The sequence below is a fragment of the Gadus chalcogrammus genome, chromosome 7 (genome assembly GCF_026213295.1).
Source record: "Gadus chalcogrammus isolate NIFS_2021 chromosome 7, NIFS_Gcha_1.0, whole genome shotgun sequence".
In the NCBI taxonomy this organism is placed as follows: Eukaryota; Metazoa; Chordata; class Actinopteri; order Gadiformes; family Gadidae; genus Gadus; species Gadus chalcogrammus.
In genome coordinates, this window is record NC_079418.1 from 17622274 (window position 1) to 17649132 (window position 26859).

Here is a 26859-nt window from a genome sequence, read left to right on the forward strand (position 1 = left end):
ACATCGTTCGTTGAAAACGAAATGGAATTCTCTGCTGTGATTGTTGTCATTTTCTTCGGCTATTCATGAACGAGCCAATTAGACGTCACAGAGCCACCCAGGGAACCAATCACAGCCCAGCAGCCCTCCTAGCCGGTGTTATTTTGCGTCTGATGGATGGCATGCGGGCGGGTCAATCGGATGACGTCTGTTCTTTTGGTGTAGTCCGCGGCCCCTCCAGCAAGTTTTTATCACCCCCTAATCCTATCTGCCCACTCGGTGTTCTGGGAAATTGAAGAGCACCAGTTTGGATCCCGGTCGATGCGTTTAGTGCGTTTCGGATACCGAAACCCCGTGTTGTTGAACCACTGTCTTTAGGAGAAAGCGGGCCGCTGATCAGACGGAAGACTGAACACCACAGAAATGGACGAAAAGGCGTTCACGAAAGAGATCGATGTCTGGATCGAGCAGCTCAACGACTGCAAGCAGTTGTCGGAGAACCAAGTGAAAACACTTTGCGAGAAGGTGAGGAAATATGAACGATGTTACATGAAAGTTTCAATGCATTATTTTCTTCTCGCCGCGCCACCTTCCAGATCTTCTTAAAATGGCGTCCAGAGTGTACATGTCTCTGGACTGTCCATAGTTTACATGTCTCTGGACTGTCCATAGTTAACATGTCTCGGGACTGTCCATAGTTTACATGTCTCCGGACTGTCCATAGTGTCCATGAGTCTGGACTGTCCATAGTGCACATGTATCTGGACTGTCCGTAGTGTCCATGTCTCTTGACTGTCCCTAGTGTACATGTCTCTGGAGTGTCCATAGTGTACATGTCTCTCGAGTGTCCATAGTGTCCATGTCCCTGGACTGCCTATAATGTACTGTCTCTCTGGACTGTCCGTGTCCATACTGTACCTGGACTGTCCATAATGTACATGTCGCTGGACTGTCCATAGTGTACATGGTTCTGGACTTTCCATAGTGTACATGTCTCTGGACTGTCCATAGTGTCCATGTTCTGGACTGTCAATAGGCTACATGTCTCTGGACTGTCCATAGCTTACATGTCTCTGGACTGTCTAAAGTGTCCATGTCTCTGGACTGTCCATAGGGTATATATCTGTGGACTGTCCATAGCTTACATATCTCTGGACTGTCCCTAGTGTCCATGTCGTTTGACTGTCTGTAGTCTCCATGTCTCTGGACTGTCCATAGTGTTGTTCATATCCTTGGCTGCCATCCATGCTATGAAACACACTCTTAGCGTTTATCTCCTCTTTTGTGTCTTCGGGGATTCATAATGTCCTATATTTGACTGCTATGATCTCGGATCTAATACACATGCAGGGCTGATGATGCATGGCAGGTAAATGAGGAAGTCAAGGCACACAACAATTGACTGCCCTGCTCATAAACACTGGTATGTTGAGAGCAGCCTCTCCAGTCAGAGCTCCAAATATCTGATGCTGAGTTGTATTGTTTAATGCAGAATAATATCGTATAACGTTTGTAACACTACGTTCGGTACTAGATAGTTCCAGAAGCATCATAGGCCTTGTTCAACAGGTCAAAGGTAATGCAAATGAAGTGGTTAGGCTCGCCGTTATCAACATCATCCTCATCCTCTTCGTCTACTTCATCATATTCGATATAGATGTAGGCCTACTTGATGTTGACACATTTTCTTTTTAGTTGATAATTCTGTAAAAATATTACTGAATACTGTATTGCATAACCCAGCTTCCATCTCTAGCATGAATAGTATCCAGTATGTCTGATTCTCAGAAAATCGAAAGAAATCATGCCAGTGTTCAAATGACACTATGTTCATTGAATTTAAAAACGATTTAATTTAGATCTAACTGTTTTTAGATGATGTCCATTCGTCCTGTGTTCGTTGAGTTGGCTGTTACTTGAAAGAGTTACAAGTCATTTAAAGTGCAGTGTTCAGGGAATGTTTACTTTTTCTGGTCTGATCCGGCCTGACCCCAATCTTTCCCTTAGATCCCTCTCCATCTCTCTGTTTCGCACTGTGTTAACCTGTTCAACTTTAAATCTGAATGGGTTTCTAAAAAACATGATACTTAATGATATTGCATTGCATGTTGGAGTTGGCTTTAAATCGTCTTGCAGTAAATGTGAAAAAAACATATAGTGAGTTTAAAACTTTAAATCCTCATAGACGGCAAACATGATACTGCAGCATATCTAAATCCACTAGTATTTACCCCTGTGCCCACCTAGTAATCCATCTAATCCCTTCTGAATGTATGTGAGAATGTTGAAGCTGTTTGAGGCTGCATAAAGGATAATATGAATATTCTAAAGAACTCCAATATGAAGTTGGCAAGCGAGGCATCATTTTTAACACCCCCTCGAGACTGATTCCGACAGACCCAATGGTCATCTGATGTGTAAGTGTGTTTTTTAGAGAAGGCTAGTTTAGCAGGTAGCAGGGGACTCAGCCAGTGCTGTCGGATAGAGCCAGGGGGGTTTTTAGATCTACGGGGGTGTGATGGAAGAATTCGATATACTGTGTAAAAAGCCACCGTGCCAATCGGTGCATTCAACGCGTCCTCGTGAAGTGATGCTGTCCCTCCACCTAAGGGAAGTTTATCCACATTTTTACTAATTGCTTGACTTAATAAGATGCAGGATTTCTACATGGTGCCTGAAAGCGATCGCTATACCAAGAGTTCACGTCTCGGCTCCTTTTTGAGTATTGCTTGTGATTTAAGTTGCCAGGATTGAACTTGGGTCTTAGATCTTTTTATGTTCTCTTTTTAACAAACAAACATGCATCTACTTTATAAAACTTATAAAAAATGAAATATTTATTGATTTATTATGTATAGTTAGTAAGTCTTAGTCCAAGGCCTTTAGCTTTATCTATGATGTCATGGCCATGAGGGTGGGTGTGTTATGAGGGTGGGTGTGTTATGTTGTTGTCATCGTCTACTGTTACAACGCGATGCAGTCATACATTTGTTTGTTTTAGTTATTTTAATCAATCGTATTATATTTTGAAAATCCAAAACCAGTATGCTACTTTCTTGTTAACAATTTTACACTAACCAGCCACCATTGTCCACAGAAAAGTTGGGTAATTTAGACTAATTTCCATGGGGTCTTATGATATAATATTGTATCACACTATATATTCACACGCTATTTTTAAAGGTTATCCACAAATAGCAGATTCCCACTTTAAGAACCATTTGGCTGTAACACAATTTTTGATAACCTGAAACAATCAAAACACAAACGTTATGCATAAGTAAGCGGGTGTCTGTTAAGACGTCACTGTTCAAACAAAAGTGAAAGTGTGAAATGCAGGAGTCATCATTTGAAGCACCTTTGTCCATGTAAAGTGAATTGAATGGGGACAGACCTACCTCACTTTACTGGGCAGAGTGAATAAGTATTTTTTCCCGCTACTGCTAGTCAGTGGTGGTCCCACATCTTATGTCATACTTCAAGTCATCCTTTTCTTTATCCTGCTGCTGCTGGTCCTGTACAGCCCAACTGAAATTTGACTCTTAGGTTGCGAGCAATGATTGGTTGATTATTGTTCCTGGTAGGAAACTGAGACTTTCATTGGATTATCACGATCTCCCATGAACGGTCTCTCTAGGTTATCCCGGAATTCATTCCCTGTGGTGATTTTAAATTGTAAAACGATGTTTCCAGGATGACTCGCTGTATCATTGTAAATTACCTCATATGTGAGTTGCTGATTAACTCAAAATCAAGGAAACTGCAATGTCATCTGTCATAAAGAATAGTTTAGGTTAGTCACTTGTCATATACCAGCAACATACTGCAATATGCATGAGCAATGCTGTCATGGGTGTGGATTTGTGTTAGTGTTTTAACATTAACCCAGCCCATGAGTCAGGAGTCAGGGTTCGGTTTGAGCCATAGACTGGCAATGTCAGGTTCTGTGGCTCCTTCCTTGTTTTGCCACAGTTATATTCATGTTTCAGGTATATGGACCACAGTCTGGCACTGGGTAATTCAATTCTGTGCCAAAGGCTGTTTATTGATAGGCTATTGTACTACATACCAATCAGTGTGGCCAATGATTGGTCAGCGCCACTTATCTCGATATTTCCTGAATCCAGAAAATTTGTTTAGTATGTTATATTTTTTAAATTTCCATCAAAAAGGCCGGAGAAAAAAAACTGCTGAGCAATTTCATGACGGCCCAAATCTCTGATATTCTCTTCAGTTTAGTGACCTAGTGACATCAGAGATAAAAGTCATGGGCATTCTGTCTGTCTGCCTGCCTCTGTACTTAAATGGCCTATTGCCGCATGGGGGCATCGGCATGTGTATTGTGTTGTTTTTGTGTTTTAAATAGGTCAGCAGCCCTGAGTGGTGTTTTTAGTTCTCTCGTTGGAATGCATTCTGGACACAGACTATTCTCTGTCTCTCTCTCTCTCTGTCTCTGTCTCTGTCTCTGTCTCTGTCTCTCTCTCTGAGTCTGTCTATTTCACTGAGTCGCTTTGTCCGTCTGTCTATGTCTCTCTCTGTCTATCTCTCTCTGTTTGTACTGACGGTCCCATCCTAGCCTTCACTCTCCATCATTGTCACTTGGTTCTACAAGTTAAAATGGTATGCAAATATTGTAGAAAGGAATTTTATTAAAATGTAATTACGCATCTACGATACTGTCATCTGTGTGTATGTTTGTGTTTTTTTTATTTATTTTACCTGGTGGAAGGAAGTTCTAACTAACTTACCCTGTGAGTTATGCCTTACCAGTTGTTACTTCAATCGACTATTGTGGCTGGCCTTATAACGAATATGATGTAACCACCCAGCTGGTCTGGCGGGGAATGACTGATAATATTGTTGCTACAAGTAAGGGTAATTTAAGCTCGGCACTTGGTCAAACATCATCAACCACACGTCCATATAGAAATGGAAACTATCAGCTTCAGTAAATATATGCTCCGTCCTCACTAAATTAAACGTTGAGATAAGGTTTAACATTAATGAATAAAATAAGCTTCATACTATCTCTCGTACAGTCCCTTAAGTTTGGAAAGCGTAAATGGTTTTGTCAGAAAATTCACCTTTTGTTCAATGATGTTTACTCACCAGATGTTTTTTGGACATAGTTATAATTATCTGTATGTATACCTAGTTCAGTATATTGAATTCACATAGTATTTTCTAAACAAATCAACTGCTTGTATTATCTTTCCTTTGTCTTAATCGTGATTAAAACCAAATTTGGTGATAAATAAACCCTGCGTATAGATATCAGGCGATGGATTCTTCTCCCTTATCCCCGAACTCCAGCCACGCCCACGCCCCACCCTCAACATGCCTCTTCCTCTGGTCTGCAGGCTAAGGAGATCCTGACCAAGGAGTCCAACGTCCAGGAGGTGCGATGTCCCGTGACGGTGTGCGGGGACGTCCACGGCCAGTTCCACGACCTGATGGAGCTCTTCAAGATCGGGGGCAAATCCCCCGACACAAACTACCTGTTCATGGGGGACTACGTAGACCGTGGATACTACTCTGTAGAGACCGTCTCTTTACTGGTTGCACTTAAAGTGAGTAGTGGGGGTTGTGTGTGTCATTGACGTCATGCAAAAACATTGTCATCCTATCTTTGGCCTGTTTCTGTAATAACCAGTCATTTTGTAAGTGCTCCTATTCATCCTGAATAGCCATTTCAAAATCATTCCCTTTGTGACATCATAATGTGGGATTGCCGACCAGCTCAAAGGAACGGACGGACGGACTGACAGCATCAGCTGGTCGAGATGAGCTCTGTGTCGTACATCGGAGTGGAAACTTGTTATGTCACAAACATAATGTATTGGTTCTAATGGCCCCTCAACATTGCGAGGACACCTGGTGGTAACGTAGTGTCCCTTTTACTCTGTAAGGAAACACTCTGGCCTCCACCGACTACATATTGTCTTCATGGTCGGCTCAATGTAGACCAAATACACACAATTCACACAAACCAAAGTCATGTGTAACAGACACTCCCACTTCCAGTGATACAGAAAATACTACCTCATAAAGTTTATTTAATACATGCCGCTTGCTACAAGCAGCATAAATCCCATACATACAATTGTACCGTATACCTTATATATTGTATCTTTAAAATAATGTCTCAGTCGAGTTCCATTAAGCCCTCCTTGTAGTTACTAAGGGGAGCGTGCTTCCCTGTGTAAAGGAGTACAAAGCAACAGCCAGTCACACCCTGTCCCACAGCAGTAGTTGCATGCTTGGCTGCTATGGCAGAACTTGCCAGCGTGGACAAAAGGCCTAAGTGAAAGTGGATAGGAAAGTAAACGACGTAAAGAAAAAACTGGTTTATTATAGGATGTGAATGTGAGAGATGCAGAGAACTGAAGAGCTGTTGTGAGCTGAGGTTTGACTAGACTTTAGCATGTTGTCTTTGGCAGCTGGTTTTAATTATTGTGGCCCCCTGAGCAAATAGCAGGGCTAATAAGGATTTTAGGGAAGAGGTCGCAGTTCTATTCAGTGTCATTCATCTACATTTTGACTTATAAACACTATGATCATCTCAGGTGCGCTACCAAGAGCGCATCACCATCCTCCGGGGGAACCATGAGAGCAGACAGATCACGCAGGTGTACGGCTTCTACGACGAGTGCCTTCGCAAATACGGCAACGCGAACGTATGGAAGTCCTTCACCGACCTGTTTGACTACCTCCCGCTCACCGCCCTGGTGGACTCTCAGGTAAAAGGAGGGAGAGCTGCACCCACGTTCACCCTCGCCCAGCCAGGATGGGCCTGCACTTAAGATTGACAATTGTGTGTATTTGTATTTATTCATTTAGCTGTAGGGCATTCAGCAGACGCTATTGTCTAAAGCGACTTAAAACCATTCATACCAACATTCACACACCGACGGCGGAGTCAACCATGCAAGGCGACAGCCAGCTCGTCGGGAGCAGTTAGGGTGAGGTGTCCTGCTCATGGACACCTAGAATCTCAGCCAGGAGGAGCCGGAATTGAACTAGCAGCCTTCCGGTTGCAAGTCAACCCGCTCTACCTCCTGAGCTTAGCCGACCCTCACTGTTTTTATTTCTTTGAATAAAAGAGTGAATAAGTGTCAAATTGGATAATACCATTGCATTGTAATTCTGTTCATCGATTTGGTGTAACTGGTGGTTAGACTTCGCTGTTCCCAAGTTCCGGCTGTCAACTGTCTTGTCTCACACATTTTGCTAGTTATTTAGTTACCATGATTGTTTTCTATTTTTCTATTTCTATTTTTATAGGCATGGATGAATAGAGAGGAATTCAGAAAGGCAGGCTCAAGGTTCTTTCGCCCCTAGTTATAGTGTTTACCCTTAATTCTATAGTGTCAATTACTGGGATAACCTTTCAGGCACTGCTAGGGATTTTCCCCACACATGCAGCTTTGTTCTGGCACATTTCCCATCTTGCGCCCTTTCACACATGTTATAGCAATACTGTAAATGATGGGCCAAGGGACCATCCAGCAGGTGGCGGTAATGCAACCATTATTGAAGCCATCCACCCCCTTCAAATACAGAGTCTTGTGATTGGTTCGCCCGCTCCATGAGAAGGCGTACCGCACCAGATGGACATAACAATTTGTGTGCCTCTCCAAGCATTGGCACTGCCTTAAGTCACAACACAGCTGTACTGGCAGTGATCAGGAAATTATATTAGGTCTTCAGCAGGGATACGTTCCATTAAAATGCAGGGAGGGACTGCACGTGTGAGAGGGCTTTAGGGGAAATCCCTGCAAGACATTGATGATCAAGATGGACAACCATATAGTCTGTGCAGATTCATGTTTATTAATGAATTTCCATGCTAATGACTAATATTAGAGTTTTTACGTCCTCCTCCTCCCAGATCTTCTGCCTCCACGGGGGCCTGTCGCCATCCATCGACACACTGGATCACATCCGAGCCCTGGATCGCCTACAGGAGGTTCCCCACGAGGTGAGATCAATGGTCCTTCAGCCAAACCATCCCTCACCAAATTAAACCCTTCAGTAAAGGTGATGGGGACTGTTGGATATGACATACCAATCTCAAGTGAAACTTTGAGAAAAGTAATCATTTAGTGTGGAAACTTTCATCACAGAAAGATACTCTACTCCTACTGTATACCCAAGTAATTGTAAAGATTTATTGTGGCCAGTTACTATTTCTAATTCGGTAGAATTTCCCATTTCCAAATTGAGGTGAGAGATTTATAAAATGGACGATTTGTTCCCTATTCTAATAACCCGTGCTCTCTTGCCCCACCCCAGGGTCCCATGTGTGACCTTCTGTGGTCGGACCCTGACGACCGCGGTGGCTGGGGCATCTCTCCCCGGGGCGCCGGCTACACCTTCGGACAGGACATCTCGGAGACCTTCAACCACGCCAATCGCCTCACGCTGGTGTCCCGTGCCCACCAACTGGTCATGGAGGTGGGTTCCAGCCCCCCCCCCCCCCCCCTCCGTCTCCTCTCCTCGTGTTCACCTACCAGGGGCCGTGTCTAATGGATTGTAAAATAGATTTATGTTCAAATACTAACATTTCTCAATTGTATCAGTCCACTATGTTGGGCCTCCCCTTGGTAATACCAAGGCAGATACAAAAATATTACTGGGATATATGGGATGATGCTATTTTTAAAGTGAAGATGGAAAATATTTTGACTGCGAGTGAGGAACTGTAACCCACACTCGCACCACTCTATTAAAAGTGTTCTATAAACAATCTACGAATAATGAGTCATTCTCACTTCCTAGTTGAACAAATATTTAAGATGATATTACGTGGAATATCATATTATCCCTGAAATATCCAGTCATTGATGTGTCTGCTTCACAACAGGGCTACAACTGGTGCCATGAGAGGAACGTAGTGACGATATTCAGTGCTCCCAACTACTGCTATCGATGTGGCAACCAGGCGGCTATTATGGAGCTGGACGACACCCTCAAGTATTCCTTGTAAGTTTAATCAAACAAAGGCTGGAGGGAGAGAGGAAAGCAATGTCATCTTCACCAAATGCCTTTCTTTAATATTTCTGGCAAATATTGTATCATGTTTTATACTTTAACCCAAATGTTTTAGGTCATAACATTTGGTCATGATTGTGTTGTTGGGGCGTTCTGGTTTGATGCCATGATGCCCTGTCCCAACTTACCTAATTACCTCTCACAAAGCATCTCATCTGCATAAATTCAGAGCTAGTTTAATTATATTAACTGATGTTTCTCTTTTGTTTCTCTCCCCCCCCCCCCCCCCCCCCTCTGCAGCCTGCAGTTTGACCCTGCACCTCGCCGGGGGGAGCCCCACGTCACCCGGCGCACTCCAGACTACTTCCTGTAGACTCTGACCTTTGACCCCTGTATAGTCCACTCTAGTATTGCCATGATGAAATATATAAATATATATAAAAAAAAACACTTTCAACTGCTACCAGGAAAGACGGACAGTAAGCTAATGGTACAAAGATTTATTGTGGGGGAGGGGGGACTTTACATAGTGTTGAATACTCAAGAGTTTTCTGAGCAATCGATTAATTTGTCTTGACATGAAAGTGTCTTGTGTCGACGGATGGACCAAAAGGTGTGTGCCATAATCACTACTAAAATCATTTGTTTGAATGATTTTAGCCCCCCAGCCCTGTCACAACAGAATGCACACGTCAGAGACGAACGCGACGCAACGTTACTGCGAACACGACTGTTTCAACCCACATGGTAATGGATTCTCAATGCGGATGCCTTTTCATTTTGGGATTTTTAAAACATGATTTATTTGCACTTTTGTAAATCGAAAAACGAATGGAACACAGGTCAGAAGATGCTGACAAAATAGCTTGTAAAGAAAAAAATATTTGAATCTTTATTTTTTCTGTATGGCTCCAAAGTTCTCACAGTTATTCGTTGGTATGAAACATTTTTGTGTTTTTTTTTCTTTTCTTTCTTTTTATTCCAGAAAAAACTTCTTGTATTCACCATGCCTGGGGTGTATTTGTATTTTGTTTTTTGCAGAAAGAGATGGAATGTACTTACACATCCACTGACTGACTCCATCTTAACTTAAGAGTCTGTATTAACCAATCCATTCAAATAAAAAAATAAAAGGTACTCCCGAGTGTGTTTTTTGAGCCCATATTTGAAGGAGAACATGGTAGTCGCCAGATTAATTTAGCCTTTTTTCTGCATAAATCGAGCACATTTACTAGTCTTTTTAGACCATTTTCATCTTGTTGGTTCATAACAAGTTTCTCTGCAGATTATTTCGAAACACAAACTAACTTGAACACGAACACACACACGCATACTAGGCTACATTCAATTTCAATGTATGGGATGGTTGCCTAAATTATAGCATCTAAAGAACACATACGTTTACTAATTCCATAAGGGATCCCAGGAACATGTTAGCGCCCTCCCATGGTTATTATTATTACATATACACTAACAGCCGCAATTTTTTATCTAAATATTGAACCCGCAAGATTGGACTACAATTTGGTAAGCAATAATATAGCGCGGTGTTATACTACACTCATTCGTATAAAAAAAAAATCGCAACTACCTTTACCCATAGCAAAATAAATCCGCTACTGCCTCCTGTCTTGACAAAGTACAGCGCCCCCAAGCGGCTGACGGGTTTCACAGCAGACTCCCTGCTTTGAGTCATAAAATCAAAGCGCCCCAAGCGGTCGATGGCATTAACAGCAGACTCATTACCGGACTGCTGCAGACGAGTCGGTTACACGGCCTACTGTTGTTGGATATCTACCTTAGGACTGGTCCAAAACCTGCGGTGAGAACATTATCGGATATTTCTGTGGCGACATTTGAATACATCTCTATAATGAACGGATCTTTCTGGTATATACGTTATATATTTTAATCTGAAGAACACTAATGCTGTTCATATCAGGAGGCCTCGTTGACTGTGACGCTAACGTTAGCACCCAGAGTTAGCATGGGGACCAACGGCGGCAGCGTTTCAGCTCACATTTCAGGCTTTGTTATTCAGTTTTACCCGGGGATGTAGGGCTGTTTTTTAGGGTGTCTTTAGGGTCTGATGCAATAAGTTTATTCCGTGCGGTTCGTCTCGTAATGTTTATTTCCACAGAGCTAATGCTATCAGTCATCCCACACCGACGTCATCTGTAAAGCTTTGTTTTCACCATACTTTATTAACTGCTTACATCATTCTCTAAATGTTAGCTCATTCACATTTTGTCAATTTAGTTTACACACTTGAATGTATTTTGTCATATAAGTTAATTCAGTTCGTGATATTCGGGCCTTTTTGTGAATACAATGTGTAACCTGGTGGCTGGTTAGTTAGACTAGTTTAGCCGGGACCTTTCAGTAATAACCCGTAACGTTACAGCAAACGGTCCTAACGTTTAACTAAGTCATTCAAAAACTTATAACCATTGTGCTGTGTTTCAGATAATGCCGACAATAAAACTGCAGAGCTCCGATGGGGAGATCTTCGAGGTTGATGTGGAGATCGCCAAACAGTCTGTCACGATCAAGACCATGTTGGAAGGTGAGCGCTTGTTTTACAGACGGCTGCTTGTTTTTGTTTCAGAGGGCTAACCATCATTATACTCTTGCCTCTAACCCCCATCATACCGGTTTAACCTGTTTCCACTGAGTAGATTAATCATGCGCCCTCCTGTTTATGATCTTGACCAGATTTGGGAATGGACGACGAAGGTGACGATGACCCAGTGCCCCTTCCTAATGTGAACGCTGCCATCCTCAAAAAGGTAAAACGGTGAAATGTAGCTATCAATTGTTGTAGGACAGGACCCAGTTAAATAAGGCCAGCATACTTCTTGACGTTAGTTTACCACAGTTAAGTTTAAAGATGGTACATTATTCAATATCAATATTTTTGTATTTATACAGTCGAATGCAACGATATTAGTATCGAAAAACGTACTAACTAAATATATATTTTGTGTATTTTGGATACGTTATGGAGCAGGATGTACAATTAATTGTCAAAAGCCTTCACTCTTGCACACTTCGTACGCGGTCAAGAGTTGTTGATAAGAGTATGTATCAAAAAAACACATTCAACAAGCAAGGGACATCACACATTTCGTCACAGATGTATGATAGGCAGAGCCTGTGGTCTGAAATGTCTGGCAGGCTGTTCTATCCCTGTCGCCCGAGTCCCTTGGGTCTGTCGCTTGGTCAATATTTGTACACAATCTGTGAATTAAAAAGTACCTTCCCCTGCCCTAAACAATAATCTAACAACCTGACCTTGATGCGTCACGTTTAATAATGTCCCTAATGGATATAACGTTAGAATCTCTGCTTAGTAGTTGATCCTTCTAGCTCTACAACAGTAAGAAGCTGGTATATACACTGTGAATAGCCAAGCTCCTACGTGGGTGTGACTGTCATGGACTTTATAAAAGACGGGTGAATACTGACTTTCCATATAAAGTAGTGGAAACCATGGGAGTGAATAAAGCACCGCAAAACGGACATCGGTGTGAAGAATGCATGTTGCTCTGATGAATCGGATGTCTTGAGGTTAGGGTTGGGTACTGTTCACATCTGAACGGGTAATGGTAACGGTACCTGGGATAACTATACTGAACCATACTCTCTCATTCACCAGATGCGCTCTCAGCCTCTGAGCTACTGACATTTGGCCCTGGTGAATTGAACTAGAATTGGTATCACGACCGGTATCCAACCCTACTTGAGGCTCCTTGTTGCTGTGACTTTCCCCTCGGCAGGTGATTCAGTGGTGCACCCATCACAAGGACGACCCCCCTCCCCCCGAGGACGACGAGAACAAGGAGAAGAGGACAGATGACATCCCCGTGTGGGACCAGGAGTTCCTCAAAGTCGACCAAGGCACCCTGTTTGAGCTCATTCTGGTGAGACATCGTCCGACACTAACAGTTCTCCTGCTGTGCGTGAGTGTGTGTCTCTTGTCAAACAGGATGGGAGGCCAAATGAGTGTAAAGGGTTTCCCTGATCTTTAATTGTTTTTAGTGTGAAAAAAATAAGGAATAATTTGCCTTCAAATGGTCTTTGTGGCGTGCCTGGGAAGCAGCCCTGTTTCAGGGTTAGTTGCAGTGTTTACCATGCATAGACCAATGTGTGGCGCAGCGCCACAGAATCAACACCGAGCGCCACAAATTGATTCCGCTTCTTTTTTCTTTCTTTTTGCTATTTTCAAATATTAATTTAACGGTCCCTTCATTCATCTCCTCATAGCACTCTCCCTGACATTCTCGTTGGCACACGAACTCAACACGCACACAGAGACAATCGCGCATTCATGCCAGTGGTGAGCGGGTACACCTATCAACAGCTGATTCGCCCGCACCTCTCAACGTGCCTATCAAAGGAAAACCCAAAGCAGCGGGACATTTGGCACAGAGAAGACAGTCAGTTCAGTATGATATACTGTGCCCAAAATTATTGTTAACTCAGAAAAGATGTTAGCCCTTATGAACGCAACGTTATTTATATTGAACATCCCGCACCCTAAGTCAGCATAGATAAAGTTGGTAACGCAGCAAACGATGCGAATAATATGAAATGCGGTTATAGTTGAGATAGGCTTCGGTGTTAGATTGGGTACCCTCAGCCTGTTCTACTGGCCGTCAACTAGTTGCCACTGAGAGCTGAATTATTAGTGGTAAAGGCTTGGGCCTTCTCTCTGCTGTTTTACAAACCATGTAAGACCAGAGCGATGTGCTTAGTCATCCAGCGACATTCACATATGCATGTGGACTGACGCAAGTGTTGTTGTGGACGGTCTAGCCGGACAGCTACTAAGTTAGAACATTCTTTCTTTAACTGTCACTGGAGACATGAATGTCTTTTCTATTTGATACATGTAATGGCCTCTTAAAAGATACAAAAGTTGTATTATCAAAGGCTGCCCCACGCATTCAGAAGAGAAGCTTGGCGAAACGAGGGGGCTGTATGCCATCCACGGTTCTTGTTTCTGACTTGATGGTTGTTTTTTTTAATTCTCCAACTATGTAGCTAACTTAGTTGATCGTAGGTAGACTCGTCACACATTTGGAATTGATGGGATGTTGTCACTCATGTGCAGAGATGGCGCAATAGATTCAGCCTAAGGGGTAACACAAGTCTGAACGGTCATCTGAGAGGAGCTGGCTCCAGACTCGGTTCAATGAAATGTGTCAACACGCACTTGTTTGTTGTCCAACAAGGAATACTACATGATATTACACAGCAAGTAGTTTTTTATTGAAAGTTATTTCTTTCTGCAAAAGACCTTGGATTGGTTCTCTTCTTATCAGAGTCTCAAAACCAGTTTTGGGCAGTTTTCAGCATGATGTTTGATGGCAGGTATGAGTGCGGCTGAAAATTGTGGCCTTCTTTGCTGCATGCATTTATACGTTTGGAAACCTGTTGGGAGGGCGGCATTGTCTTCAATGCGTCTTATTGTAAGACCTCAGTTCTGTAAATCTGCCAACTGGTACAGTTTATTTTCATAGTGCTCTGGTGAAGGTTAGTAGCTCCTCCCCATACAGTTCATTGGTTTCCAAATTGAGGTGAGAGATTTATAAGATGGACGATTTGTTCCCTATTCTAATAACCCGGTTAATGCTATGTTGCTGCATTGCTGGAGGGGGGGGAGAATCAAATCCCATGGAGCTGCTCCACCCCAAGGGCGCCAACATATATATATATATATATATATATATATCGAGCCGATAAACAGCCGCTGGTTTATTGCAAAGGTTTGATAATTAACCTGGGGGCTACGTAATGGCTGGTTCAACCTGTGCACACTTCAATGTGAACAGGTGGGCAGCCTTACCCAGCACTAGAAACCAATTAGGCTTTGCCAGGTGAGGCTGCTTAAACCAGCCATCATCCAGACGCACTCCCACAAAATCAATTTCTGCCCAATATCGGTATCTGCCACTAAAATCCAGCGGTCGGGCCTTTATTCTTTCACTACAGAGCTTTTGTTAAGCATGTGGGACTAATAATCCCCTCTAAACTTTTCCCCTGGCAAACACTGCTATTTTTCCTTTGGCTGCTTTTGCATGATAATACATATCTTCTTGTACCTAAGGTTCCCCCTGCCTTTGAACTACAAGTGTCTACCATTAAGGAATTTGGTCCCGTTCTGGCATCTTTTTTGTTAGAAGAAACTAAAGAAGCAAATTTCCCCTAGCAAGTCATAGCAACGCTTCAGAACGGGGGCCATGGTGTTTCTATGTGGTGCAGAACCTCTACATGAACACTCATACGAAAGGGCTGGCCACTGTAATGTCTGTTTATAAAACTGCTACTTTCATATGTAGCAGTTCATATGTGTGGGGTTGGGCTGAAGCCAGTTTCATAATATAATTTCAAACTCTGGTCAGCCAATCTCGGGTCCCAAATGTATTAAGAGATATATTTTGACTTGTTTTACTGATATTTTTAAGACTTTTACGGTGTTAAAGTATTTTGTGAACACTGTCAGCAGGTGGATTGACGTGCTGTCACTCACCCGTCATGTATTGCACATCTCTTTTCATTAAGGCTGCTAACTATCTGGACATCAAAGGCCTCCTAGATGTCACCTGCAAGACGGTGGCCAACATGATCAAAGGCAAAACCCCAGAGGAAATCAGGAAGACGTTCAACATCAAAAATGACTTCACAGAAGAGGAAGAAGCCCAGGTAAAACCAACCCAGATCCTCTTATCAGGCTTTGTTCTCTGGAACCATGAACGTAAAGTATTTGGATGCTAGTAGCTATAAACCTCCATTTATGCTTCAGAATAGTCCCAATTCAACGCGTGTCTCTCTCTGGTCCTCAGGTACGCAAAGAGAACCAGTGGTGTGAAGAGAAGTAGGAACAGGAGGGATCCTGGCAACACTACCACACTGAAACTAAACGGCTTCTTCAAGTTATCTGGTTGCACTGGCGTTGTTCATACTTGTTAATATTTCCACTTAGTATATTTAGTGGCCTCTGAGGCATCCCCTTCCTGCCCCCCTTTGCATTCCCTTTACCCATAGCATGGACTTTTAACTTCCTTGTGTGGTGCAAAAGGCCTTTTATTTAAAAGACGACTGCTTTTGTTTTACCCCTGTTCTGAGTTTTGCACCATGATTTGCTTTCTGTGTATTCAGATCACACCTACTGTTTGGTTCCATCTTGTCGTTTAGCTATTCAGATTTTTTTTTAACAGGACATTAAAACGTTTTCCACTGATGAAATAAAATGGTGTAATTTTGGGACTCCGGAAAATTGAATGTTCAACTGAGTTTGTTTACACCATCCCCCTTTCTCGATTTGCGCGCGCGTGTGTATGTGTGTATGCATGGTTCAGGCTTGTATCAGCATGGCTGAGCATTCGAGGAAATGGTCAGAGGTCTGAGTGGGAGAAAAAGTGCATAATGTGGACTAGTCCTTGGAAATCTAAATGTGTGTTGTGCGACATTTGGTAATTCCCATTCCTATTCGTACTGCGTTGAGTAGGGAGTTTCTGATCCACGGTTGTATTTAGAATTATCGACCATGTAATAAATGATTATGAAATCAACTGTCATGTGTCTTGTAGGATGGATCTGACAAATTATGCTTGTGTATAATCCCAAACAAATGTATACCATTTGTTGTTGGGCTTGATTGTATTCCACACCTTGAAATATATATTTTAGTCTAGTATAAATAGGCCACTAACTTAAGCATTCTCAAAAATGAAAGTATTTTGTAATGAATCGATAATTTAAACTATAATGACAAATCAACATGACGCATTTTTTAATACATCAACCAAAAAGTATTACATATGCGGCAGAGTTGTTCAGTATGAGTCATCACAACAGCAGTTGCTTGGCTGCACGGTTTGGCAAAAAAAAGGTGGCAGTAATTCGGACACATTGGCTCCCTCTGGTGGAACAAAATAAGGAGCGCAGTCTTGCTGTATAAATAACAAGTTTGATGTTGCAAGCGGAACAGTAAATTAAAGCTTTGGATTTTTCTGTACATGTATATTTGGCACACCATAGTTGCAACATGCACACTTTGAGAGAATAACATAATACTTGTTCAAATGCTGCTTCGGTGGCACAGTACAACTTGATGTAAACGTATGCTCTAAAGGAGTTTCTTGTGGAAACAAACACACAACATGAATGTATTTCTTAAAGAAACGATGTAAACTAAAACTAAAACAGATTTTTTTTTATTTTACAATTTTATACATAAAACATATAAAAGTTTTATAATAGATAGGTAACTCCAAAATGTATATAAAAAAACAACTTTACAACACAAAATAGTACCAATTTGGTCTTAAGATTAGTTTACAGAGCTGCAGAAGGTTCAGTCATAAGGAGAAGCCAAAATACGTTTTTTCACACAGCAATAATAAAACATCAATGTGAAGTTAAAAAAATCCTTGAACATTTCTTTAAATGGCTGCTATACTATGATACTGGCGTCTGGAAGTGCCTTGAGCGATTTAAAATACTAACAAATGGAGGGGGTGAAAATGCAAACCCATGTTTTAATCAGTCTGAATCCTCTTGACCTATGAAACTAAACTGCCATCGTGATTTCATATAAATATGTTAAAACCGGCCAAGGCGTCACTTAAATACACAAGAATTACAAGAATTCCAGGACGGGTACATGTGAGAAAGAGAAGTCAAGGTATTGCTGCAATGGAAACAACTGATTGTCATGATCGTCAGGCCAGGAGCCCAGTACTGTGGACTGGTTCGTAAAAAATAGTCTGCAGGGTGGGGGAGTAGACTTGGGTGTACATCACCGGGTGGAGATTCTAAGTCGAAGTGGAGTAAGCTCTTTCTTTGGTTCATCAGAACCACAGTCTTAGGGTGGGGAGCCCCCCCCCCCCCCCGGCACCGCGGCCGGCAGCGGGGACACAGCGGACATAGCTGACAGATGTTATGGAGCGCAAGCGGTAGTGTGACTGAGGTGGTGGGGGAGGGGGGCGGGGGAGGTGAGAGAGGGGTGAGGGGAGGGGTGAGGTGTGAAGGAGGTGAGTGAGGGGTTGGGGAGGAGTGAGGGGTCAGTGTTGAGAGAGAGGTGTGAGTGAGTTGATAGAGGTGGGAGAGGGGAGTGAGGTGGTGGGAGGGGGGGGGGGGGGGGAGGAGAGTGAGGGGTGATAGAGGGAGGGGGGGTGGTGAGTGAGGATATAGGGGTGGGGGAGGAGAGACGAGGGCCCCATTGGGTTTCACTTCTCATATCTGAGACTCCGTCAAAACCCGGAGAGAGAGTCCAGTTGCTTTGGCGATGGCCGCTGAGGAGGACGAGTGCACGTAGGCGTGGGCGTGCGTGTGCACGTGGGGCACGTGCGTGTGCCCTTGGGGCCTCTTGGCGGGGGAAAGTTCTGTGCGCGCGTGGTGGGCGGGGGCGGGGTCCGACGGCGAGGAGGGGAGGGGCGGGGAGCGGCGTGGCGGCGGGGGCGGGGCCTGGCGGGGGCGGGCCGGAGAGGAGAAGGGGGAGGGGGGGGCGGACGTGGGGGGAGGAGAGTCTAGAGCGCTGCCGTCGGAGGAAGCGGGGCTGGGGCAGCCTCCTCCCTGAAGGTAGCGAATACACTTCTTCTTCCTCCTAGGAACAGTCAAGAGAGTTATCTGTGAATAGATGCGGACGTAAGAGGGGTCACCAAGGGGGTCACTGCAGAGTACACACACACACACATTACAGACACAAACAGACACACACAGGTTCAACACGGGTTCAACACTGGACCACAGGTTGATAGATCGATCAAAACATGTGAATGCGATCTGATTTGTACTCAGTGTTAATACACCTTAGTACAACCTTCAAGTGCTTTATGGGAGACTGGAATCAATGGGAAATGGAATCAATGTTACAATGGAAACAATGTCGCTGAATAAAGATGAAATGTCATTTTGTCATGATTAGTCGTTCTTCAAAATGCTCTCCTATGTCCTGGCTCTGTCCATATATTCTGCAGGCGTAAGAATCAAACGGTGGATCTCTAAAACACAGTAGGTATTCTGCACACGCCGAGAATGCAGTTATCAGCTACAAAGCAGTGAGCAGGATCTCATTATGGATAGCAGATTGAAATGTGACTCACTGATGATCGCCACAAGGACAGGCGATATGGCAGAGAGAGAGAGAGAGAGAGAGAGAGAGAGAGAGAGAGAGAGAGAGAGAGAGAGAGAAGAGGGAGAGAGAGAGAGAGAGAGAGAGAGAGAGAGAGAGAAAAGAGAGAGAGAGAGAGAGAGAGAGAGAGAGAGAAGAGAGAGAGAGAGAGAGAGAGAGAGAGAGAGACAGAGAGAGAGAGAGAGATCTAGGGAGAGAGGGAGAGGCAGAGAGAGAGGGAGAAAGAGAGTGAGCGATGCAGAGAGGGAGAGAAAGATGGAGAGAGAGAGAGAGAGAGAGAGAGAGAGAGAGAGAGAGAGAGAGAGAGAGGGAGGGAGAAAGAGAGAGAGTGAACGTTGCAAAGAGAGAAAGAGAGAGAGAGAGGGAGAAAGAGAGAGAGAGACAGAGAGAGAGAGAGATGTACCGAAATGTCATAACCTGAGAGATTCAGTCTGACTTTTTATTTACTTTATTATTGTTGTTGCTATTGTTGTTAGTGTTCTTATTGTTGTTATTATTATTACCTGTTATTTGTACAATTAATCTTGTGTAACGTGAATATGCTTTGGCAATTCTGCATTCAAATACTGTAATGCTAATAAAGTACTTTGAATTTGAATTTGAGAGAGCGAGAGAGATAGAGCGGAAGCCAGTGCAAAATAGAAAGTCTGTTTTAAATGTCAGAAGCAGCTTCGCCTTCTTGCACCACATGAATAGAGAAAGTGGAGGAAAGATGGGTATGAGAACTCGGCTCACATCGGCAGTGCGTAGGAGTGTGTGTGTGTGTTTAGTGTTCACCCTCCTGTCTCATTTTGTTATAACACACGTGCGCGGGGGCGCCAGTGGTTTCCATGACGTGGTCAGAAGATACGGTGTCGTTCACACCATCACTTCCTGTAGAGTCAGAGCTTTAGTCTCCGACTGGGGAGACTTCATACTGTACTCCATGTAACCAACATGCTACATCTTATCTGCTTTATAGTTTATCGCCTTATATTTGATTGTAGTCTCTAAATAAGTTCAATGCTTAGGTGGGTTTACTATCTTCGTAAGCTGAAGATTGTACTTGACCAAAAGTACAACCAAAGTGAATAAAAATGATTATGTTTGTTTATATATAATCAGACCAACACCTGCAGTTCAAAGAATATAGTGATTGTATAAAGGTTGCAGACAGATCCAGTGTGGGTCTCTTCTACGATGATCTGGAGCTGTTCTTTCGTCAACTCTACGCTGTGCTAGGTTAGGTGCGGAGTGTGGCAATGGATTAGACAAACACAACATGTACACAAAAAGAGTTAAGTATGAAGTAAAGTATGAAATATATACGGCCTAACACAGACTAGAGTTCGGCTGCTAGCTAGGCAGGGTCCCATGTGAATCAGAAACATCGATTAAATCCACGGTAACTCAATAGATCAGATGGAGTCTTCATATGGTACAGATGTTCATTGATTCCACCTCCCTCCACCACATCGACATGACACTGAACTGTTTTGCCGGGATTTGAGAGATCAGGAGGACCAGGCTTTCCTTAGAAGACGGGCCACCTACAGCCCTGTTTAGCCAATGGCCGCTTCATTACCCCCCTTCCGTTTGTAACGTGAATCCTTTAAACAGTATCCCACTACTGGGAGACCAGAGACGTGTTGTTAGTGATGAGACATGCACACAGGGTCAGAGGGACGGACTGATGGACGGATGAAGGGACGGGAGGAGAGGATTGGAGGAGGAAGGAGGTCGAAGCGACACAGGCGGGGGGGGTGGTGGCGATGCGGACAGGGTTTCCGGTACACACCTGCAGGGACCACACCAGTCCGTTTGTTGGTTGAGGCCGAAGCGAGCCCGGCATTTCTTAGGAGAGCCCGGGTCTGAGCGCAAGGCACAGCATGCAGAGAGAGAGAGAGAGAGAGAGAGAGAGAGAGAGAGACATAGAGAGACATAGCGAGACAGAGAGGGAGAGAGACATAGAGAGACATAGAGATAAATAGAGAGACAGAGAGGGAGAGACGCAACCAGTGACAGAGACAGAGAGAGAGCCAAAGCAGAATTGTAGAGCAAACCAAAGGTGGGGAAATAGCGAAAGAGAGATGGTGAGGGAGGGAGAGAGAGGGAGAGAGAGAGAGAGAGGGAGAGAGAGAGAGAGGAACAATTGGAAGAAAGAGAAAGCTTTGTTTTCAGGACAAAAGCGTTGACAAAGCTATCAATCAAAAGGCAGCACATGTGTCAAACTGTTAGTGGGCAAAGTGCAGCACATGGAAACAGTGCAGCAGACTACCTCTGTGTTGAGACAGGTCTCTGGTCCGAGGAGAGAGACAGAGAGACCTTGAGCGGCCATCATGCTTTCAAACGCAGTTAGTAGAGGTCTCTTAATGTCAACTAGTATATATATTTCGGAAGATTGTGTACCTTAAATCAGAGATAATGACGGGCATTTACTGGCACAATTGATTAGAAGTAGATTGAACCTTTTCATAGTTCAACGTGTCACCGCCCCAGCTGAGCAGTCTTTATTTAAAAGGAAAGGGAGGCAGGCAAAGGTCCCCCTGCAAAGGGACGTGGAAGCTGTTGGATTCGGATTCTGTTTCTTGGTTTCAAAAATTAGGAGGAAGAGAAAAACAAAAGGGGAGACACAGGAAGAGGGAGATCTTGTACCTGTATTGGAGTCCTGTTGCTTTTCCCTTTTTCTCCTCTTCTTCTTGCCCTGTTGGAAGAAAGCAGACAGAACGGCCTGCATCAGACCTCCACAGAGACAACGTACCACACACAAAAGACAAAGACTTGTTAAGAAGGAAAAGGCAGCCAACACCATAACGCTTAAACCACCAGTCACCACCAGTCAACCTCAATCAATCTGGATGAACCCCTCCCTGAAATCCAATACAGGTGTACCTCTCAAGGTACTCATATGACCACATGCACCCTGATATAACAGGGCAGGGCTTCTTCCAAAGGGGAATGAGGAAACCTCTTTGATATTCAAGTTTGAATGCCTGTCGAAGGTTACAGTAGTATAGTATTTGGTATTCAAAGCCACAAAGTGCTCTACGTATTAAAGGTCCCATGAAATGCCACCAGATGTGGTGTGATTAGCAGTTACAAGCCGTTTTGGAAATCTGCCCCTTAATACATCACTGGGCGTGTCCACCTAGATGTGTGCTGGATAGACCAGTCTACCAGCCTACCCAGTGGATGTATTAAGGGGCAGATTTCCAAAACGGCTTGTAACGGCTAATCACACCACACCTGGTGGCATGTCATGGGACCTTTAAAAAGTGGAACCATTAGGCGATCAAAACAATAAAGCTGACCTGAGGAGGTGTGAACCAAAAGAATAACACTTGTTTTAACAAGAGTAAACAGTAGTACATCCAATAAAAGGTGCCCTTGCCTCACATGAACTTTTTATTAATCCTCTCTCTGTTAACTTCTTTGATTACAGTCCCGGGCTTTCTGCTGTGAAACCCTCATTTCCTGTGTGGTGCTATAAAGTATATATTGCATCTAATGTGTCATCCAGCCATGAAGTGTGATGTAAACAACACCACCAGGTAGGCCCTGACGTAGGAGAGTAGAGATGAGGGCTGCGCTTCTTGTGTCTGCAGAGGAGGAAGTGGGTAAAGATAACTAACGCCTACGCCAGAATATTTATACCCTGCCATGGCTGCGCTGTCTCTGTGGTTGAGATCTCTCTCTTGCAACTGCAGCCTTCTGAGTTGCTGGGCATGTGTGTGTGTGTGTGTGTGTGTGTGTGTGTGTGTGTGTGTGTGTGTGTGTGTGTGTGTGTGTGTGTGTGTGTGTATGTGTGTGTGTGTGTGTGTGTGTGTGTGTGTGTGTGTGTGTGTGTGTGTGTGTGTGTGTGTGTGTGTGTGTGTGTGTGTGTGTGTTTGTGTGTGTAAGTGAGTGTGGGAACGAGTGGTGGAAACCTCCATCTCTATAGGTATTATGCGTACTTGTGTGTGAGCCATCTATGTCACTCCCTGTATTAGGTTCACATTGGGTTGCGGGGTGTTTCGAAGTGGGGAAGGATGGGAAGATGTACGTCTGTGTGGGTGTGTTTGTGTTTGTGTGTTTGTGTTTACGTCTTGTGTTGTTTTTTTTGCATGTGTGTCGGTGGTGTGTGAGTGACGCATTTTTGGCTTAGATTAACCAAAGATTATCAGCGTTTTGAAGATCTACCACCACACACACAAACACACACACCCACACACACACACACACACACACACACACACACACACACACACACACACACACACACACACACACACACACACACACACACACACACACCCACACACACACACACACACACACACACACACACACACACACACTAAAACAGACAGACAAAACATGCACAGGTGTAACCTGTACAATATGCATCCCTTAGAAAGTTATTTTCTGCGTTTTTTTCAAAAAATGTGGAGACAATTCAGGGGTGACAGGGGTGGCTCTTATTTTGAAATAGTTACGTATGATAAAGCCGCCAGTACCTTGTGGCAGCCTGTCATTTGATGCATATGTTTACGTGTATCTTGAAATAGAAGTTCATAACAAGCAGAGGGTCGCTCTGTTTCCCAGAGAGGGCATTTAAAGTCATCTTCCTGATCCTAAATGCAGATTAAGCAAAGACAGAAAAATCCAGGAAAAAGAGATGCGGAAAAACCCTGGCCCCCCCGAAAAGAAGAGTAGGCGTTCCACCTGGAGAGACGCGGCCCAGCCATGCCTGGGGGTTAGTAGAACGGGATCAACCAATCAGGTGAGAGAAGAGAGTGTGGTGCAGCGGCCATACGCCGGCGGCCCTCGGCTAAGCTCCTCAGACGTGTCTTTAGCACATGCACACGCTGGGCCTCCGCATCACCCCCCCCCCCCCCCCCCCCGCCCCCCCAGACCCGCCTGGGTCCGGGGACAGACGGACACACCCGACGCACAGGCGCTTAAAAGAAACCCAAACAGCCCAGAAGCTTCCGTGGGCACTAGATGGGCAACCACAAGACCCCGCCCCCCCCCCTGCCATTCATCGTGCATCTCTCCGCAGCCCTCACTCCCCCCCCCCCCCCCCCCCATTCAAACATGCAAGATGCCCAGAGGTAGTAATCAGCCGTGAAGACGATTCCCTACCCAATCTTTAGTGTTTCCCCCAGCGCCCCCGCTACGGCCTGCCTCCTGCAAGAACGCAACAGCAAACTGACAAGTCAGAGGCACACAGCAAAAAAAAAAATAGAAAAAGAAAAAAAGGGCATTCTGGGAGATGAAAAAAAAGGGCGGCCTTCGGCCTGTGCCTTACTGACCTGTCAAAACACAGAGTTCAAACACTAAACGACTGGTTCGGGTTTAGTCCGCTTCCCAGGTGAGTTCTGTTCAGTTATTACATTTCATTGGGACACGAGGAGCCCGCCATGCGCAGAGACTCGTCCCACAGCTACTCCAGGGTTTACAAAGACTTACAGTGACGAGTTACACAGTAGTTACATTACAGATCCTGACCTCACAGAAGACACAACATACATCACCGACACCCCTGGCTCTCTCACCGTGCAACTCAGCAACTACATGTTTACTTTGCACATCGCCTGGCCCCTTTTATCGCGTGCCCCCCCCCCCCCCCCCCCCTCCCACTAACTTGCCACAACACAGTGGATCCATCTAGCTAAGCATCATCATAGCGAGGAGCTCCGTCTATGGGGGTGCGCTGAAGGGGCTAAGCAGAGTGAGCCTCAATGGTGAGCTCCTGTGTTTAAACATGACTGCTGCTGCGCCCGGGTGGGACTCTTCATACAACACCATCTAGCCTCACGTTGTTTCTGTTGTCTCCCCCTCAGAGGCATGTGTGCAGGCTAACCCATCTTTCCGATCTGACGGCCAGGGGAACGTTTTAGCCTTGTTTCCTTAGTGAGCGTAGCCACAGGCGTTCCTCCCTCGTTTCCCCCCTGCTACACTGGGGGAGGGGCTAACATGATGAGGGTTCAAGAGCTAGGGTCCAAGAAGGACGCCAGACCATAATGATGTCATTAAAAACAAGAATGCCAACCATCACACCTAAATAAGGGTCTTAACTGGGGCTGACTCGTAAAAGACCCCAATTTTACCACCTGGTACGATCCATTCCAAGCCATCACATGCCATGCACCCTGTGGTGACATCACAAGTGGAAGAGTCCACCCAGATGATGTCCAGACGGATCAGCCTACCAGCCGGTGGGCTGCACCTACTGGTAGGCTGATCTATCCGTCACTCTGCGTCTGGGGCGACGCCTCCACTTGTGACGTCACTACAGGGTACATGGCTTGTCGGGGCTTTTCAGCATCCCACCTGGGGTACAAATAGGGGCCCCTTTGACCCTGGCTGCTGTCAGCAGGACGGGGGGGGGGGGGGAGGGGCCGGGCGAACAGGGTTCTTACGTAGTTGTCCCGGGCTGACCAGCTGGGGTAGAGCTGCATGTGCAGTTGTCTTTCTTTCCTGGCCAGCTCATAGTACTTGGCCTGCTCATCACGGGTCAGCGCATGCCACTGGAGACAGAGAAGGAGGAGGACACGACACACACACACACACGCACACACACACACACACACACACACACACACACGCACACGCGCACACACACAGACACAGACACACACACACCATCATGACATTAGATTGTAAGCCTTGATGTAGTCCATAGAGAATTTGCAAGATTTCAACAGATTTGATTTGTTGAGTGTGTGTGTGCGAGTGTGTGTGTGTGCGAGTGTGTGTGTGTTAAACCCCCTTACCCTCCTCCCCAGGATCTGGTTGATGGCGGCGCTCTCCTTTAGTGTGCACTCGGCGATGACCTTTGCCCTCATCTCCTTCATGTACAGCATGAAGGCGTTCAGGGGCTTCTTGATCACCGGCTTCTTGGGCTCCTTCTCCCTCTTGGCCTCGCCCTGGGGCTTCCTGAGGGACCATAGGAGATACCGTCAGAGGAGATACCGTCAAAGGGGAAACCGTCAGAGTAGATACAATCAGAGGAGAGGAGAGAGGAGGAGAGGAGAGAGGAGGAGAGCAGGAGAGGAGAGAGAGATGGAAAGCCTTCCTTTGGGAAACAGAAGAGATATCATCAGAGAAGAGGAGGAAAGCAAAGCTTTGAAAAAGACATGAGAAGAGATGAAAGAAAGAGATTAGCAGCGATGGGACAGTACTCACGCGTACATGCCCCTGTCATAATGGTCATGCTCCTGTTTGGCTGAGGGGGGCACAATGGCCGGGTGGGGGATCCCCGTGGGGTGCATCCCCGATGGACCCAGCATCAGAGAGTGAGGGAACCTGGAGGGAGACAGAGAGAGAGAGAGGCAAGGAGAGAGAGGGGAAGAGAGAGAGAGGAAGAGAGAGAGAGAGGCAAGGAGACAGAGAGGAAGAGAGAGAGGCAAGGAGAGAGAGAGGAAAGGAGAGAAAGAGATACAGATAAATAAAGAGAGAGGAAATTTGTGCGAGAGAGAGAGAGAGGAGAGACAGGGAGAGAGAGAGAAAGAGAGAGCGAGAGAGAGAGAGAGAGAGAGAGAGGATAAAAAATAAACATAGTTAGCTCAAGTTCCATGTCGCTTGTTAGTGGCTGCAAGCGACATCAGACACAAGCGCATGAAGCGGGTCACATGGTGTGTTCTCGGGGCGAAGCGGTAAGCCTGGAAGCGGGCCGTGGGGCCGAGAGGTCAGGGACTTTAATGTACTGTGGCGAGCTGCTGGTTGGAGATCAAGCTCTGGTCAGAGGGCAAGAGAGTACAGGAAAAGAGAGAGAGAGAGAG

The 26859-nt window shown here is 45.0% G+C and overlaps 3 protein-coding genes across 9 annotated transcripts in view; 2 read left to right on the plus strand and 1 right to left on the minus strand.

The window, feature by feature from the left end:
* The first annotated feature begins 149 nt into the window (after positions 1-149).
* ppp2cab (protein phosphatase 2 catalytic subunit alpha b) lies at positions 150-10141 on the plus strand. The gene is made up of 7 exons (XM_056594068.1): positions 150-504; positions 5340-5549; positions 6546-6719; positions 7871-7960; positions 8275-8436; positions 8846-8964; positions 9274-10141. Exons 1-7 carry the CDS (start codon positions 403-405, stop codon positions 9344-9346), a joined length of 930 nt encoding a protein of 309 aa, XP_056450043.1. The 5' UTR covers positions 150-402; the 3' UTR covers positions 9347-10141.
* A 543-nt stretch (positions 10142-10684) lies between these two features.
* On the plus strand, positions 10685-16560 carry skp1 (S-phase kinase-associated protein 1). Its single transcript, XM_056594069.1, has 6 exons — positions 10685-10795; positions 11440-11539; positions 11689-11762; positions 12753-12896; positions 15541-15681; positions 15822-16560. The coding sequence occupies exons 2-6, from the start codon at positions 11443-11445 to the stop codon at positions 15855-15857; spliced, it is 492 nt and encodes a 163-aa protein (XP_056450044.1). The 5' UTR covers positions 10685-10795; positions 11440-11442; the 3' UTR covers positions 15858-16560.
* Positions 16561-18508: 1948 nt separating this feature from the next.
* The window catches only part of tcf7 (transcription factor 7), a 44859-nt gene continuing 36508 nt past the window's right edge, over positions 18509-26859 (minus strand). For 2 of the 7 annotated variants that reach the window (XM_056594605.1, XM_056594604.1), the window contains 5 exons: positions 26264-26383; positions 25852-26014; positions 25498-25605; positions 21749-21797; positions 18509-18609 (listed from right to left, as the gene is read on the minus strand). In XM_056594605.1, coding sequence (XP_056450580.1) covers positions 18587-18609; positions 21749-21797; positions 25498-25605; positions 25852-26014; positions 26264-26383 — 463 coding nt within the window. In that variant the 3' untranslated portion in view covers positions 18509-18586. Of the gene's footprint in view, positions 18610-21419; positions 21798-24217; positions 24263-25497; positions 25606-25851; positions 26015-26263; positions 26384-26859 lie in introns of those variants that run through there. The other 5 variants (XM_056594601.1, XM_056594599.1, XM_056594602.1 and 2 more) reach the window with 3 other exon arrangements.

Bases quoted from the DNA above. Each gene is read 5' to 3' on its own strand.
- ppp2cab (XM_056594068.1), top strand. From the start codon at position 403: ATGGACGAAAAGGCGTTCACGAAAGAGATCGATGTCTGGATCGAGCAG. The intron at 6,720-7,870 runs GTAAAAGGAGGG...TCCTCCTCCCAG, and splicing joins CCGCCCTGGTGGACTCTCAG to ATCTTCTGCCTCCACGGGGG. The intron at 8,965-9,273 runs GTAAGTTTAATC...CCCCCTCTGCAG, and splicing joins GACACCCTCAAGTATTCCTT to CCTGCAGTTTGACCCTGCAC.
- skp1 (XM_056594069.1), top strand. From the start codon at position 11,443: ATGCCGACAATAAAACTGCAGAGCTCCGATGGGGAGATCTTCGAGGTT. The intron at 11,540-11,688 runs GTGAGCGCTTGT...GATCTTGACCAG, and splicing joins GATCAAGACCATGTTGGAAG to ATTTGGGAATGGACGACGAA. The intron at 15,682-15,821 runs GTAAAACCAACC...TCTGGTCCTCAG, and splicing joins CAGAAGAGGAAGAAGCCCAG to GTACGCAAAGAGAACCAGTG.